General features: G+C 41.9%; 1 protein-coding gene across 3 annotated transcripts in view; it reads right to left on the minus strand.

Annotated features, from left to right (window-relative positions):
- Window positions 1-9,578: 9,578 nt before the first annotated feature.
- The window catches only part of LOC115226244 (fructose-bisphosphate aldolase), a 51,826-nt gene continuing 48,645 nt past the window's right edge, over window positions 9,579-12,759 (minus strand). For all 3 annotated transcript variants that reach the window (XM_029797268.2, XM_029797269.2, XM_036514955.1), the window contains exons 7-8: window positions 10,918-11,117; window positions 9,579-9,925 (exon numbers count right to left, since the gene is read on the minus strand). In XM_029797268.2, coding sequence (XP_029653128.1) covers window positions 9,833-9,925; window positions 10,918-11,117 — 293 coding nt within the window. In that variant the 3' untranslated portion in view covers window positions 9,579-9,832. The remainder of the gene's footprint in view (window positions 9,926-10,917; window positions 11,118-12,759) is intronic.

Below are 12,759 nucleotides of genomic sequence, written 5' to 3' on the forward strand. Positions count from 1 at the left end.
AATTCTTTGTTATATTTAAAATTAATTGAAAGAAACACAGAGCATCTCAACAGAAGAAATATGGTAACAAAAGGGTTAAGATATATAATAGAGAAACAATTCTTAACCCTTTTGATACCAACCTGGTTGAAACCACCTCTGGCTCTGTAGTACAAATGTCTTGTTTTCATAAGTTTTGAATTAAAATCTTCCACCAAACCTTAGTCACAATTTATGTTCCTAACACTAGCTTAATGATGACTAAGTTATTTTACTAAATTCTTTGTTATATTTAAAATTGATTGAGAGAAACACAGAGCATCTCAACAGAAATATGGTAACAAAAGGGTTAAGATATATAATAGAGAAACAATTCTTAACCCTTTTGATACCAACCTGGTTGAAACCACCTCTGGCTCTGTAGTACAAATGTCTTGTTTTCATAAGTTTTGAATTAAAACCTTCCACCAAACCTTAGTCACAATTTATGTTCCTAACACTAGCTTAATGATGACTAAGTTATTTTACTAAATTCTTTGTTATATTTAAAATTGATTGAAAGAAACACAGAGCATCTCAACAGAAATATGGTAACAAAAGGGTTAAGATATATAATAGAGAAACAATTCTTAACCCTTTTGTTACCAAACTAGCTGAAACCACCTCTGGCTCTGTAGTACAAATGTCTTGTTTTCATAAGTTTTGAATTAAAATCTTCCACCAAACCTTAGTCACAATTTATGTTCCTAACACTAGCTTAATGATAACTAAGTTATTTTACTAAATTCTTTCTTATATTTAAAGTAATTGAAAGAAACACAGAGCATCTCAACAGAAGAAATATGGTAACAAAAGGGTTAAGATATATAATAGAGAAACAATTCTTAACCCTTTTGTTACCAAACTAGCTGAAACCACCTCTGGCTCTGTAGTACAAATGTCTTGTTTTCATAAGTTTTGAATTAAAATCTTCCACCAAACCTTAGTCACAATTTATGTTCCTAACACTAGCTTAATGATAACTAAGTTATTTTACTAAATTCTTTGTTATATTTAAAATAATTGAAAGAAACACAGAGCATCTCAACAGAATAAATAGAGTAAAGAAAGGGTTAAAACAATTCTAATGGAAAGATCTGTAAACTAAATCATATGACAAAGCTATTTCTGTTGAAATACATTGTCTTGGTTCCAATTCATTTTTAAAAATAAAGGAATTTGGTAAAATCTCTTTGTCATTAATTAATTAATCTGGCGTTTGGAATATTAATTAACATGAAAGAAATTTTGATAGGTTTTTAGATCATTTTAAAACAGGAAATTTGTATCATAGAACCAGTGGGGGTGGCCTCAGATGGATTAGTATGAAAAGGGTCAAAAGAAACTACCAAGAAACATGGTTAAACCAGACTCCTTCCCCTACCCCACATCTACTGAAAGTCTATATAAACAGTACCCAAGGAAGCTATTTGCTACCCATGTTGTGTACACACAACCAATATGGTCCCTATATTACTTACAGGATCTTAACCTTTATTAAAATATACTGACTTGTTTCAGCTATCTTGGGGAACCATCATCATTATCATCATCGTTTAACGTCCGTTTTCCATGCTAGCATGGGTTAGACGGTTCAACTGGGGTCTGGGAAGCCAGAAGGCTGCACCAGGCTCCAGTCTGATCTGGCAGTGTTTCTACGGCTGGATGCCCTTCCTAACGCCAACCACTCCGAGAGTGTAGTGGGTGCTTTTTACGTGCCACCGACACCAGGCTCCAGTCTGATCTGGCAGTGTTTCTACAGCTGGATGCCCTTCCTAACGCCAACCACTCCGAGAGTATAGTGGGTGCTTTTTTACGTGCCACCTGCACAGGTGCCAGACGAGGCTGGCAAACGGCCACGATCGGATGGTGCTTCGTGGCCGTTTATGTTGAAGAATTAATTTTCAGTCAAATAAATCAATCCCCAGTACTTATTTTATTGAACTGGTAAGTTACAGGGACATAAATATTGGCTGTCAAGTGTTAGTGGGGGACAGGCAGATATATTATATATATATATATATATATACAAATTGAGATAGGGGTTGTGAGTGCAACCCACCATGGGATAACATATATCCAAAATACTGCTAGTGAAGTACCCAACAAAGTTAATACATAAATGTTAAGGATTGCGATGCAATCAATTCAGTTACTGTATTATATGGGCAAAGGTAAAATGATTTACCACAAATTACTAATACAAGATAAGAAAATGGAGAAATACATCTTAATCAATGATCAATTACCAGAAAATACTCAATCACATACTTTATTAAACCACCACGTAAGAGACTGTAGGGTTATCTTGTATATATATATATATATATATATATATATATATATATATATACGATAGGCTTCTTTCAGTTTCCACTTACCAAATCCATTCACAAGGCTTTGGTCAGCCTGAGGTTAGTCATAGTAGAGCTATGTGGTTGGTTGGGAAGCAAGCTTCTTACCACACAGCCATGCCTAAGAATTTATCAAAATAAAACTTCGTCCATTGATTAAATCGTTTGGAACATAAATTAACATGAAATTTTTTAATTGGAAGAACATTTTAATTTGGAACTGGACAACATGTGGTTCAACATCTGAGAGATGGATGGAAGCACTCCGTCGGTTACGACGACAAGGGTTCCGGTTGATCCGAATCAACGGAACAGCCTGCTCGTGAAATTAACGTGCAAGTGGCTGAGCACTCCACAGACACGTGTACCCTAAACGTAGTTCTCGGGGATATTCAGCGTGACACAGAGAGTGACAAGGCCGGCCCTTTTGAAATACAGGTACAACAGAAACAGGAAGTAAGAGTGAGAGAAAGTTGTGGTGAAAGAGTACAGCAGGGATCACCACCATCCGCTGCCGGAGCCTCGCGGAGCTTTTAGGTGTTTTCGCTCAATAAACACTCACAACGCCCGGTCTGGGAATCGAAACCGCGATCCTATGACCGCGAGTCCGCTGCCCTAACCACTGGGCCATTGCGCCTCCACATCTGAGAGATAAGACTACAAGAAAAAAAAAGAAAAAAGATCCAATCTACCTTTTTTGAGTTTGAAAGTCTTGTGGGTCACAGGTTGCCAACGGCTGATGTAAAGTCCACCTCGTCAGCTCATATTGCTGAGGTAACGATAAGCTGTGATGAATTACTGTATACGGTAACATCCTTTATCATTATTGTATATATAACATAATGCAAACGTGTAGCTTCTTTGGGGTGCATTTTGTTTGCAGAAAATCATTGCTTTCAGGCTTAGCTTAAGGTATTTTCGCGCCCGACATCACAAAATGCGGTGTCATATGAAATTGTCACCCATAATTATGACCCTAGTATCGCCCAGTGGTTAGGGCAGCGGACTCCCGGTCGTAGGATCGCGGTTTTGATTCCCAGACCGGGCGTTGTGAGTGTTTAATGGGCGAAAACACCTAAAAGCTCCACGAGGGTCCGGCAGGGGATGGTGGTGATCCCTGCTGTACTCCTTCACCACAACTTTCTCTCACTCTTACTTCCTGTTTCTGTTGTACCTGTAATTCAAGGGGCCGGCCTTGTCACTCTCTGTGTCACGCTGAATATCGCCGAGAACTACGTTAAGGGTACACGTGTCTGTGGAGTGCTCAGCCACTTACACGTTAATTTCACGAGCAGGCTGTTCCGTTGATTCGGATCAACCGGAACCCTCGCCGTCGTAACCGACGGAGTGCTTCCACATATTACGTATATATGAGGTGAAACCGTTAAAATAGATCAAAATGCTAAAATAGTTTCACTATCAGCGAATTTTCTTGAGTCTTTGGTACAGCAGAAGGGAGGTAACTGGATGGTCTCTTGAAATCCTGGGTCACGTTTCTATAGAATTTCAATGGGAATAATTAAAAAAAAGGCTGTAACCGTAGTATTCCTCACATGGAACTCGTTAAATACAGCATACAAATATTCCTCAATTTAGCAAAGTAGGCTCCAAACATTGAGTCTGGCTATCATTCCCGGCATCCGAGCCAAACGAGTGAGATCGTTGCCAGAGCAACAAGTTGGCCTCCGTGCCAGTGACACGTTAAAAACACCATTCGAGCGTGATTGTTACCTGTGTCCCCTTACTAGCACTTGTGCTGGTCGTTGCCAGTGCCCGTGGACTGTCTCCTGTGCAGGTGGCACATAAAAAGCACCATTTTGAGCGTGGCCGTTGCCAGTACCACCCGACTGGCCCTTGTACCGGTGGCACATAAAAGCACTCACTACACTCTCGGAGTGGTTGGGAAAGGCATCCAGCTGTAGAAACTCTGCCAGATCAGATTGGAGCCTGGTGCAGCCATCTGGTTCGCCTGCCCTCAGTCAAATCGTCCAACCCATGCTAGCATGGAAAGCGGACGTTAAACGATGATGATGATGATGGTGCTATAGACATTATTCTCAATGTTATGATGATTTTCCGAGAAAAGGGATTGGGTTTTCTCCAAATCTTGTATATTGTTGGGAAGTATAGCTTTAGACCTGAAGAAAATGGTAAAATGGACGAGTTACCATCTCGGCAGCAATTTGTGGAGAAGATCATGTCACTGTATAAATTGACTGTACGGAACTACAAGCAAGAAGAAATTAGAATTGGGACGAGAGCTCGGCTTGTAGCTGCAAAAGACTCTTGCCCATTTTACGAAAATACTGTACTTCCTTGGTCCAGACTGGTTGCTTGGCAAGAAAAAAAATGCAAGAATTTGAGGAACCATTAAAAGTAATGACTTATTTAATATATTCAATGAGAATAATTCTCATAGAATGGGAATTATTCCATTCAAAATAATATTTAAAATGAGTACCGTAAATCCTCGAGTATAATCCGCATTTCCCCTCCAAAATTTAAAGGTCAAAATCCCTAGTGCGTACTATATACAAGGTTTCCATCTACCAAGTCCACTCATAAGGCTTTGGTCGGCCCGAGGCTATAGTAGAAGACACTTGCCCAAGGTGCCACGCAGTGGGACTGAACCCAGAACCATGTGGTTCGTAAGCAAGCTACTTACCACACAGCCACTCCTACGCCTATAACTTTAAAGGTCAAAATCCCTCGTGCGTATTATATACGAGGTTAAAAATGAAAATCATTTTCTAAGCAATGTCCGAGTCTCTATTTGCTGTCCGGCAATGTTTATTCCGACGCATTTTGTGATGTCGGGCGCGAAAATACCTTAAGCTAAGCCTGAAAGCAATGAAGTCATAAAAGAATCATCCATAACTTGCAGTAAGCAACATTTATTAAAATAAAAGTATTCAGAACACAGAATAACATGTCACAAAAACAATTTGCAAGCATATTTCGCGCTCGCGACCTGACTTTGATATGAAAATGGATCGTGTATGCATGGAATGAACTTGATCCCTAGATTATTGTGAAAAGTTTTATCAAATGTTGTGTGTCGTCTGCACTGGATGGTACTCAGGATGACGTTTTCTCTTTTACTTGTTTTCAGTCATTTGACTGCGGCCATGCTGGAGCACCGCCTTTAGTCGAGCAAATCGACCCCGGGACTTATTCTTTGTAAGCCCAGTACTTATTCTATCGGTCTCTTTTGCCGAACCGCTAAGTTACGGGGACGTAAACACACCAGCATCGGTTGTCACAAACAAACACACACACACACATATATATATATACATATATGAATATACATATATACGACAGGCTTCTTTCAGTTTCCGTCTACCAACTCCACTCACAAGGCATTGGTCGGCCCGGGGCTATAGTAGAAGACACTTGCCCAAGATGCCACGCAGTGGCACTGAACCCGGAACCATGTGGTTGGTTAGCAAGCTACTTACCACACAGCCACTCCTGCGCCTAGATGTTGAAGATGAAAAAAAGGAAAGGGAATCTTCTGATGTTGACTATGAATCAGACGATGACGGAGATTTACACTGCGATGATGCTGACATGTTTACGGAGGAACAAATGGAACAGTTATTTGATGCTGAAAGAGACGTTGAATTTGAAGGATTTGAACAAATGTCTTTGCTTTTGTAACTGATAGTGATGAATATGTAAAGGCAATTTACTTAGTGTTTAGTTTTCACTGACATTATTACTGTTATTTCTTGATTTTCTGCAAACAAAATGTACAAAAAAGCTACACGTTTGCATCAAGTTATATATACAATAATAATAAAGGACGTTACCTCATTAGGTGAGTGGCTGGAACTCATTAAATTCAGGTTTGGTCAATCAAAATGGTTTTAATTTGATTCGATTTGCATAATTAGTAAGCAAGGGAAATAACTCTTTCAATTCGTCAGAGATTCTTTTGCTTGTTTCGGTCATTTGACTGCGGCCATGCTGGAGCACTGCCATTTCGTCGAGCAAATCGACCCCCAGGACTTATTCCTTGTAAGCCTAGTACTTATTCTATCGGTCTCTTTTGCCGAACCGCTCGGTTACGGGGACGTAAATAAACCAACATCGGTTGTCAAGCGATGGTGGAGGAACAGAGACAAATAAATACACTAAGAGTGAGATAATCATCAATGATATTGTGTGGTGTCATCTACTATAGTAATAATACTCTTGTGTTTTCCTCCGTCACAACATATGAATAAGGGATATTTACCTTTTAACCGACAGATTTAGAAAATAATTTCTTTGTAACTAAACACTTTCAAACTTCATATTACTGGTAGAATGTGTCACATAAAACATCTTTTACTCTTGGCGTTGTTGAGAAAATTCTGTATTTTGAAAGTTATTTCTTGTTAAAGTTCTCGTATTTCGGTAATTTCAACCAATCAATGGCGTGTATTCAGCTGGATAAAATTACTGCAGTTGTTTGCCAACAACTTCCAGCGGTATACATTTCGTTTGTCACTGTTATTTATGACATATTTCATCTCAGATTGTATAAATAAACGAGTCTATCTGAAGCAGGTTTACTTCATGGCACCACCATGAAAAAATTCAAATCGGACCATGTTAACACCAAAAATTATTTACATCAAAAAGGTGCTTTTTTTTCTATGAAAATCCCTATTTTTTAACGATTTTTTGACTGCTGTGTCTCCATTTTTCGGTGTATTTCAACCAGAAAAATGTTCACTTAAAGAGAATAACAAGCTGCTTAATGCAAAATTTTTACTTTTCAAAAATTGCAATTCTAAAGGGTTGGCAGCCTTCAACTAACACTATCTCCTCCGGGACCCTGTGGCGCAAGTTGACCAAAATTGAGAGTTTGATTGAAGAAGGCTTACTCTTCCTTCCGTAGAAGAAAAAAATTCAAAACGGACCATGTTAACACCAAAAATCATTTACATCAAAACGATACTTTTCTTCTATGAAAATTCCTATTTTTTTACCGATTTTTTGACTGCTGTGTCGCCAATTTTCAGTATATTTCAACCAGAAAAATGTCTACTTAAAGAGAATAACAAGCTACATAATGCAAAATTTTTACTTTTCAAAAATTCCAATTCTAAAGGGTCGAAAAGAATTTGTTTTGTGATGTCATTGGTTTTGAGCAAACGATGGATTTTCCTCTACTTTTTCTTAATGAATTCTGTTGCAGTGTTAACTTCTTAATACATTTTCAGTGCAGTTCAAAACTTGAGCTTCATTTTGCTTTAAATCTATGGGTAATTTTTTGTCTCCATAATGGATGGATGGAAGCACTCCGTCGGTTACGACGACGAGGGTTCCGGTCGATCCGAATCAACGGAACAGCCTGCTCGTGAAATTAACGTGTAAGTGGCTGAGCACTCCACAGACACGTGTACCCTTAACGTAGTTCTCGGGGATATTCAGCGTGACACAGAGAGTGACAAGGCCGGCCCCTTTGAAATACAGGTACAACAGAAACAGGAAGAAAGAGTGAGAGAAAGTTGTAGTGAAAGAGTACAGCAGGGATCACCACCATCCCCTGCCGGAGCCTCGTGTGTCTCCATAATGTTAATAGAAGGAATATTAACTAACAATATCAACAACTGAAGTCGGCGTTACACATTTGCAGCACATTCAGAGTAAACTCGACCATCGCCACACTATACTGTTATCCATAGATTGAAACTGTCAAAACTTCGTTAATGCGACATCAAAGTCTGCCGTTTTAAGCGCAACTAAAAAACAAACCCGAGCAACGCTGGGCTATACTGCTAGTTTATATATAAAATACAATTAGGCATCATTTTTTATGGCATGGGGCCAGCTAGTTCATCATCATCATCATCATCATCGTTTAACGTCCGCTTTCTATGCTAGCATGGGTTGGAGGTATGACTGAGGGCTGGCGAACCAGATGGCTGCACCAGGCTCCAATCTTGATTTGGCAGAGTTTCTACAGCTGGATGCCCTTCCTAATGCCAACCACTCTGAGAGTGTAGTGGGTGCGTTTACGTGCCAGTCAGGTGGCACTGGCAACGACTTGGATCAAATCTTTTACACATGCCACAGGCGTGGGTGCCAGTAAGGCGATACTGGTAATGATCACTCTCGAATGGTGTTTTCTACGTGCCACTGGCAACAATCATGCTCGGATGGTGCTCTTAATACCCTACTAGCACGGGGCTTGAGTGCCAATAATGTGATGCTGGCAACGATCACGCTCGAATGGTGCCTTTTAAGTGCCACTGGCACGGAAGCTGGTTAGCCGCTCTGTCAATGATCACACTCGTATGGTGCCCTTTGCACCCTGCTAGCACAGATGCCAGTCATCGAATTTGATTTGATTTTTGATTTCAAAAATAGTTGTACAGAATAAATCCAGTGACATCTTTCGGGCTGTGAAACATGTAGAAGCCCTATATACACAACAATTACAGTAGCTCAGAAAAATAGAGGGACCAGTTTACATACTGCAAGTGTTGACACTTTATTTTAGATACCAGAGGCTTGTCCACGAGGATCTCAGTTCACACGGCATCTTATTCAAACACACACATATACGAAGAGGATGGTCGTTATTGGAACATTTTTGATCATGTGTCTGCTGGATGAAGACAGTTGGGATTGAACACCAGACAACAAAAAACCACAACAAAAACACATTAAGATGTTAACAATTTTATTAACCTAGTTAGAATAGATTTGGAAGTCAGAAGAGAATGATTACAACAACTTACCTAGAAAAAGATATATATATATATATAATAATACAAGTGTATGCACGTATATATATATATATACATATAGTGTATATATTATATATAGTGTGTATATATAGCCCTTATTAAGTGATTGGAGGGGCACTAACACCAGAGTGTTGAAGTTGCAATTAAGACCATCTTTCTTGACAAATGCAGTATGTGGTGTGTGTGTGTCTGTGTTTAAATCATCCCTTCTAATATTAACTATTACTAAAACTACTATTAAAATTATAATAATAATAGTAATAATAATACTATGTATCCATGGCAACGCTAACGGCGCATTGAAGTGTGCAGAAATGCAGGGTCGTTCGTTGTGCACCGTTAACACCGATGGAATAACACCGGAAGGGAAAAAGAAAAATTTAAAAAAAAAAAGGAATTTCTCAAAGGTTGTCCCCTTCCCCCCCTCCCCTTAATAAAGAAAGGGGGTTGAATTGTCTGGAAAATGTTAATAACCCTCCTTGCTACGAAATTTAAATGAAATCCCAGCAGAATAATTAAATTAAATTTAATTGGAAGAACCCTTACAATAAAAAGAAACCCACTAATGAACTATAATTGCATCCGTTGTAGAGACCCTCCCACAAAATGATAGTTAAATATTGGATTGTAATAATAGTAATAATAATTAATAATAATACTTAGAGACAAGCTGTTGGGGCAGCTTGTGTGTGTGTGTTTATGTGTGGGTTTCTAATAAGCATGATCTTTGACGTAGAGAGAATCCTGGCCGGCAGCCCCGGGACCGCTTCCTGCATATTTACCGACGGCTGCTTCACTATTGGCCTGGAAAGAGAGGGAGAGAGAGAGAATTAGAATGGTGGAGGGAGGGAGAATTAGAATGAGGGGTGGAGTGAATTAGAATGGTGGAGGGAGGGGGAATTAGAATGAGGGGGGAGAGAGAATTAGAATGAGGGGGGGAGTGAATTAGAATGGTGGAGGGAGGGGGAATTAGAATGAGGGGGGAGAGTGAATTAGAATGAGGGGGGAGAGAGAGAATTAGAATGAGGGGGGAGAGAGAGAATTAGAATGAGGGGGGAGAGAGAGAATCAGAATGAGGGGGGAGAGAGAGAATTAGAATGAGGAGGGAGGGAGAATTAGAACGAGGGGGGCGAGCGATCAGGAATAGGGGACGGGAGAGTGAATGGGAGAGCGAACGAGAAGAGGAGGGGTCGGGAGAGCGAACGGGAAGAGGAGGGTGGGAGAGCGAACGGGAAGAGGAGGGGTCGGGAGAGCGAACGGGAAGAGGAGGGGTCGGGAGAGCGAACGGGAAGAGGAGGGGTCGGGAGAGCGAACGGGAAGAGGAGGGGTCGGGAGAGCGAACGGGAAGAGGAGGGGACGGGAGAGCGAACTGGAAGAGGAGGGGACGGGAGAGCGAACGGGAAGAGGAGGGGACGGGAGAGCGAACGGGAAGTGGAGGGGACGGGAGAGTGAACGGGAAACGGAGGGACGGGAGAGCGAACGGGAAGAGGAGGGGTCGGGAGAGCGAACGGGAAGAGGAGGGGTCGGGAGAGCGAACGGGAAGAGGAGGGGTCGGGAGAGCGAACGGGAAGCGGAGGGGTCGGGAGAGCGAACGGGAAGCGGAGGGGTCGGGAGAGCGAACGGGAAGAGGAGGGGACGGGAGAGCGAACGGGAAGAGGAGGGGACGGGAGAGCGAACGGGAAGAGGAGGGGTCGGGTGAGCGAACGGGAAGCGGAGGGGATCGGGAGAGCGGACGGGAGGGAATGGAGGTGGGGTGGGGGATAGAAAAGGTGGCAGGGGGGTCCGTTTTAACTCACCTTGGCTCTTACAAGCAGCTCCTTCTGGGCGGCTTCAACATTCTCATCCTTGCCTTGCCAAGCCTTCAATACGCTGGCTTGGAGGGCGCGGCCGTATGAGAAGGTCAGGGCCCATGGTTTGAGTAAGGCGCATGTGTTGATGGCGTTGAGGTTGATTGTTGCATCTTCTTCTGACTGACCGCCTGACAGGAAGGTCACACCTACAACAACAACAAAAACAACAGTAAACATAAGGGACAAACGGACGGATAGATAACAAAGGGGATCGGCACCAATCCTGGGGTTCCGGGTTCAATTTTGTTACACAGTTCGATGAAGTCAGTAGGTGGGGTTTGGTAGACAGAGACCTGTAACAGGCCTGGTGTTCAGGTCTCATCATGACATTCCAATCGTGACCATCTTCAGTAGGGTGGGATTTGACTGCTACTTCTAGCAGGCAGGAGCGACCGTGTAGAGACTCCTTTGTGTACACCCACGAGCGAGCGTGCAAGGGTGTGTACTGCAGTCCCCTGACCCCACAAATTAAAACCGAGTTCAAAAATAAAAAAAATAAAGTTGAAGTGTGGCTGTGTAGTAAGAAACTTATTTCCAAACCACATGGTTCTGGGTTCAGTCCCACTGCGAGGCACCTTGGGCAAGTGTCTTTCGCTATAGCCTCAGGCTGACTGAAGTCTTGTGAGTGCGATTTGGTAGACGGAAACTGAAAGAAGCCTGTCGTATATAGGTGCAGGAGTGGCTGTGTGGTAAGTAGCTTGCTTACCAACCACATGGTTCTGGGTTCAGTCCCACTGCGAGGCACCTTGGGCAAGTGTCTTTTGCTATAGCCTCAGGCTGACTGAAGCCTTGTGAGTGCGATTTGGTAGACGGAAACTGAAAGAAGCCCGTCGTGTATATATATATATATATATATATATATATATATATATATGTGTGTGTATTTGCGTGTCTGTAATTTGACCCCGTCCATTGCCTGACCACGGATGTTGGTGTGTCTACGTCACCGTAACAGTTTGGCAACAGAATAAGTACTAGGCTTACAAAGAGTAAGTCCTGGGGTCGATTTGTTCGACTAAAGACGGTGCTCCAGCATGACCATAATCAAATGACTGAAACAAGTAAAAAAATAAAGAATAGAAGTCATTTGTTTTGGATTCACTGGTGCCAACCGTAGGAGTTTTAGAAGCAGTGCTCCAGCATGGTAACAGGCCAATAATATTTACAGGCAAGGCGGTGAGCTGGCAGAAACGTTAGCACGCCGGGCGAAATGCGTAGCCGTATTTCGTCTGTCGTTAAGTTCTGAGTTCAAATTCCGCCGAGGTCGACTTTACCTTTCATCCTTTCGGGGTTGATAAATTAAGTACCAGTTACGCACTGGGGTCGATGTAATCGACTTAATACCTATGTCTGTCCTTGTTTGTCCCCTCTATGTTTAGCCCCTTGTGGGTAGTAAAGAAATAGGTATTTCGTCTGCCGTTATGTTCTGGGTTCAAATTCTGCCGAGGTCGACTTTACCTTTCATCCTTTCGGGGTCGATAAATTAAGTACCAGTTACGCACTGGGGTCGATGTAATCGACTTAATACCTATGTCTGTCCTTGTTTGTCCCCTCTATGTTTAGCCCCTTGTGGGTAGTAAAGAAATAGGTATTTCGTCTGCCGTTATGTTCTGGGTTCAAATTCTGCCGAGGTCGACTTTACCTTTCATCCTTTCGGGGTCGATAAATTAAGAACCAGTTACGCACTGGGGTCGATGTAATCGACTTAATACCTATGTCTGTCCTTGTTTGTCCCCTCTATGTTTAGCCCCTTGTGGGTAGTAAAGAAATAGGTATTTCGTCTGCCGT

The sequence above is a fragment of the Octopus sinensis genome, linkage group LG29, assembly GCF_006345805.1.
Source record: "Octopus sinensis linkage group LG29, ASM634580v1, whole genome shotgun sequence".
Classification (NCBI taxonomy): domain Eukaryota; kingdom Metazoa; phylum Mollusca; class Cephalopoda; order Octopoda; family Octopodidae; genus Octopus; species Octopus sinensis.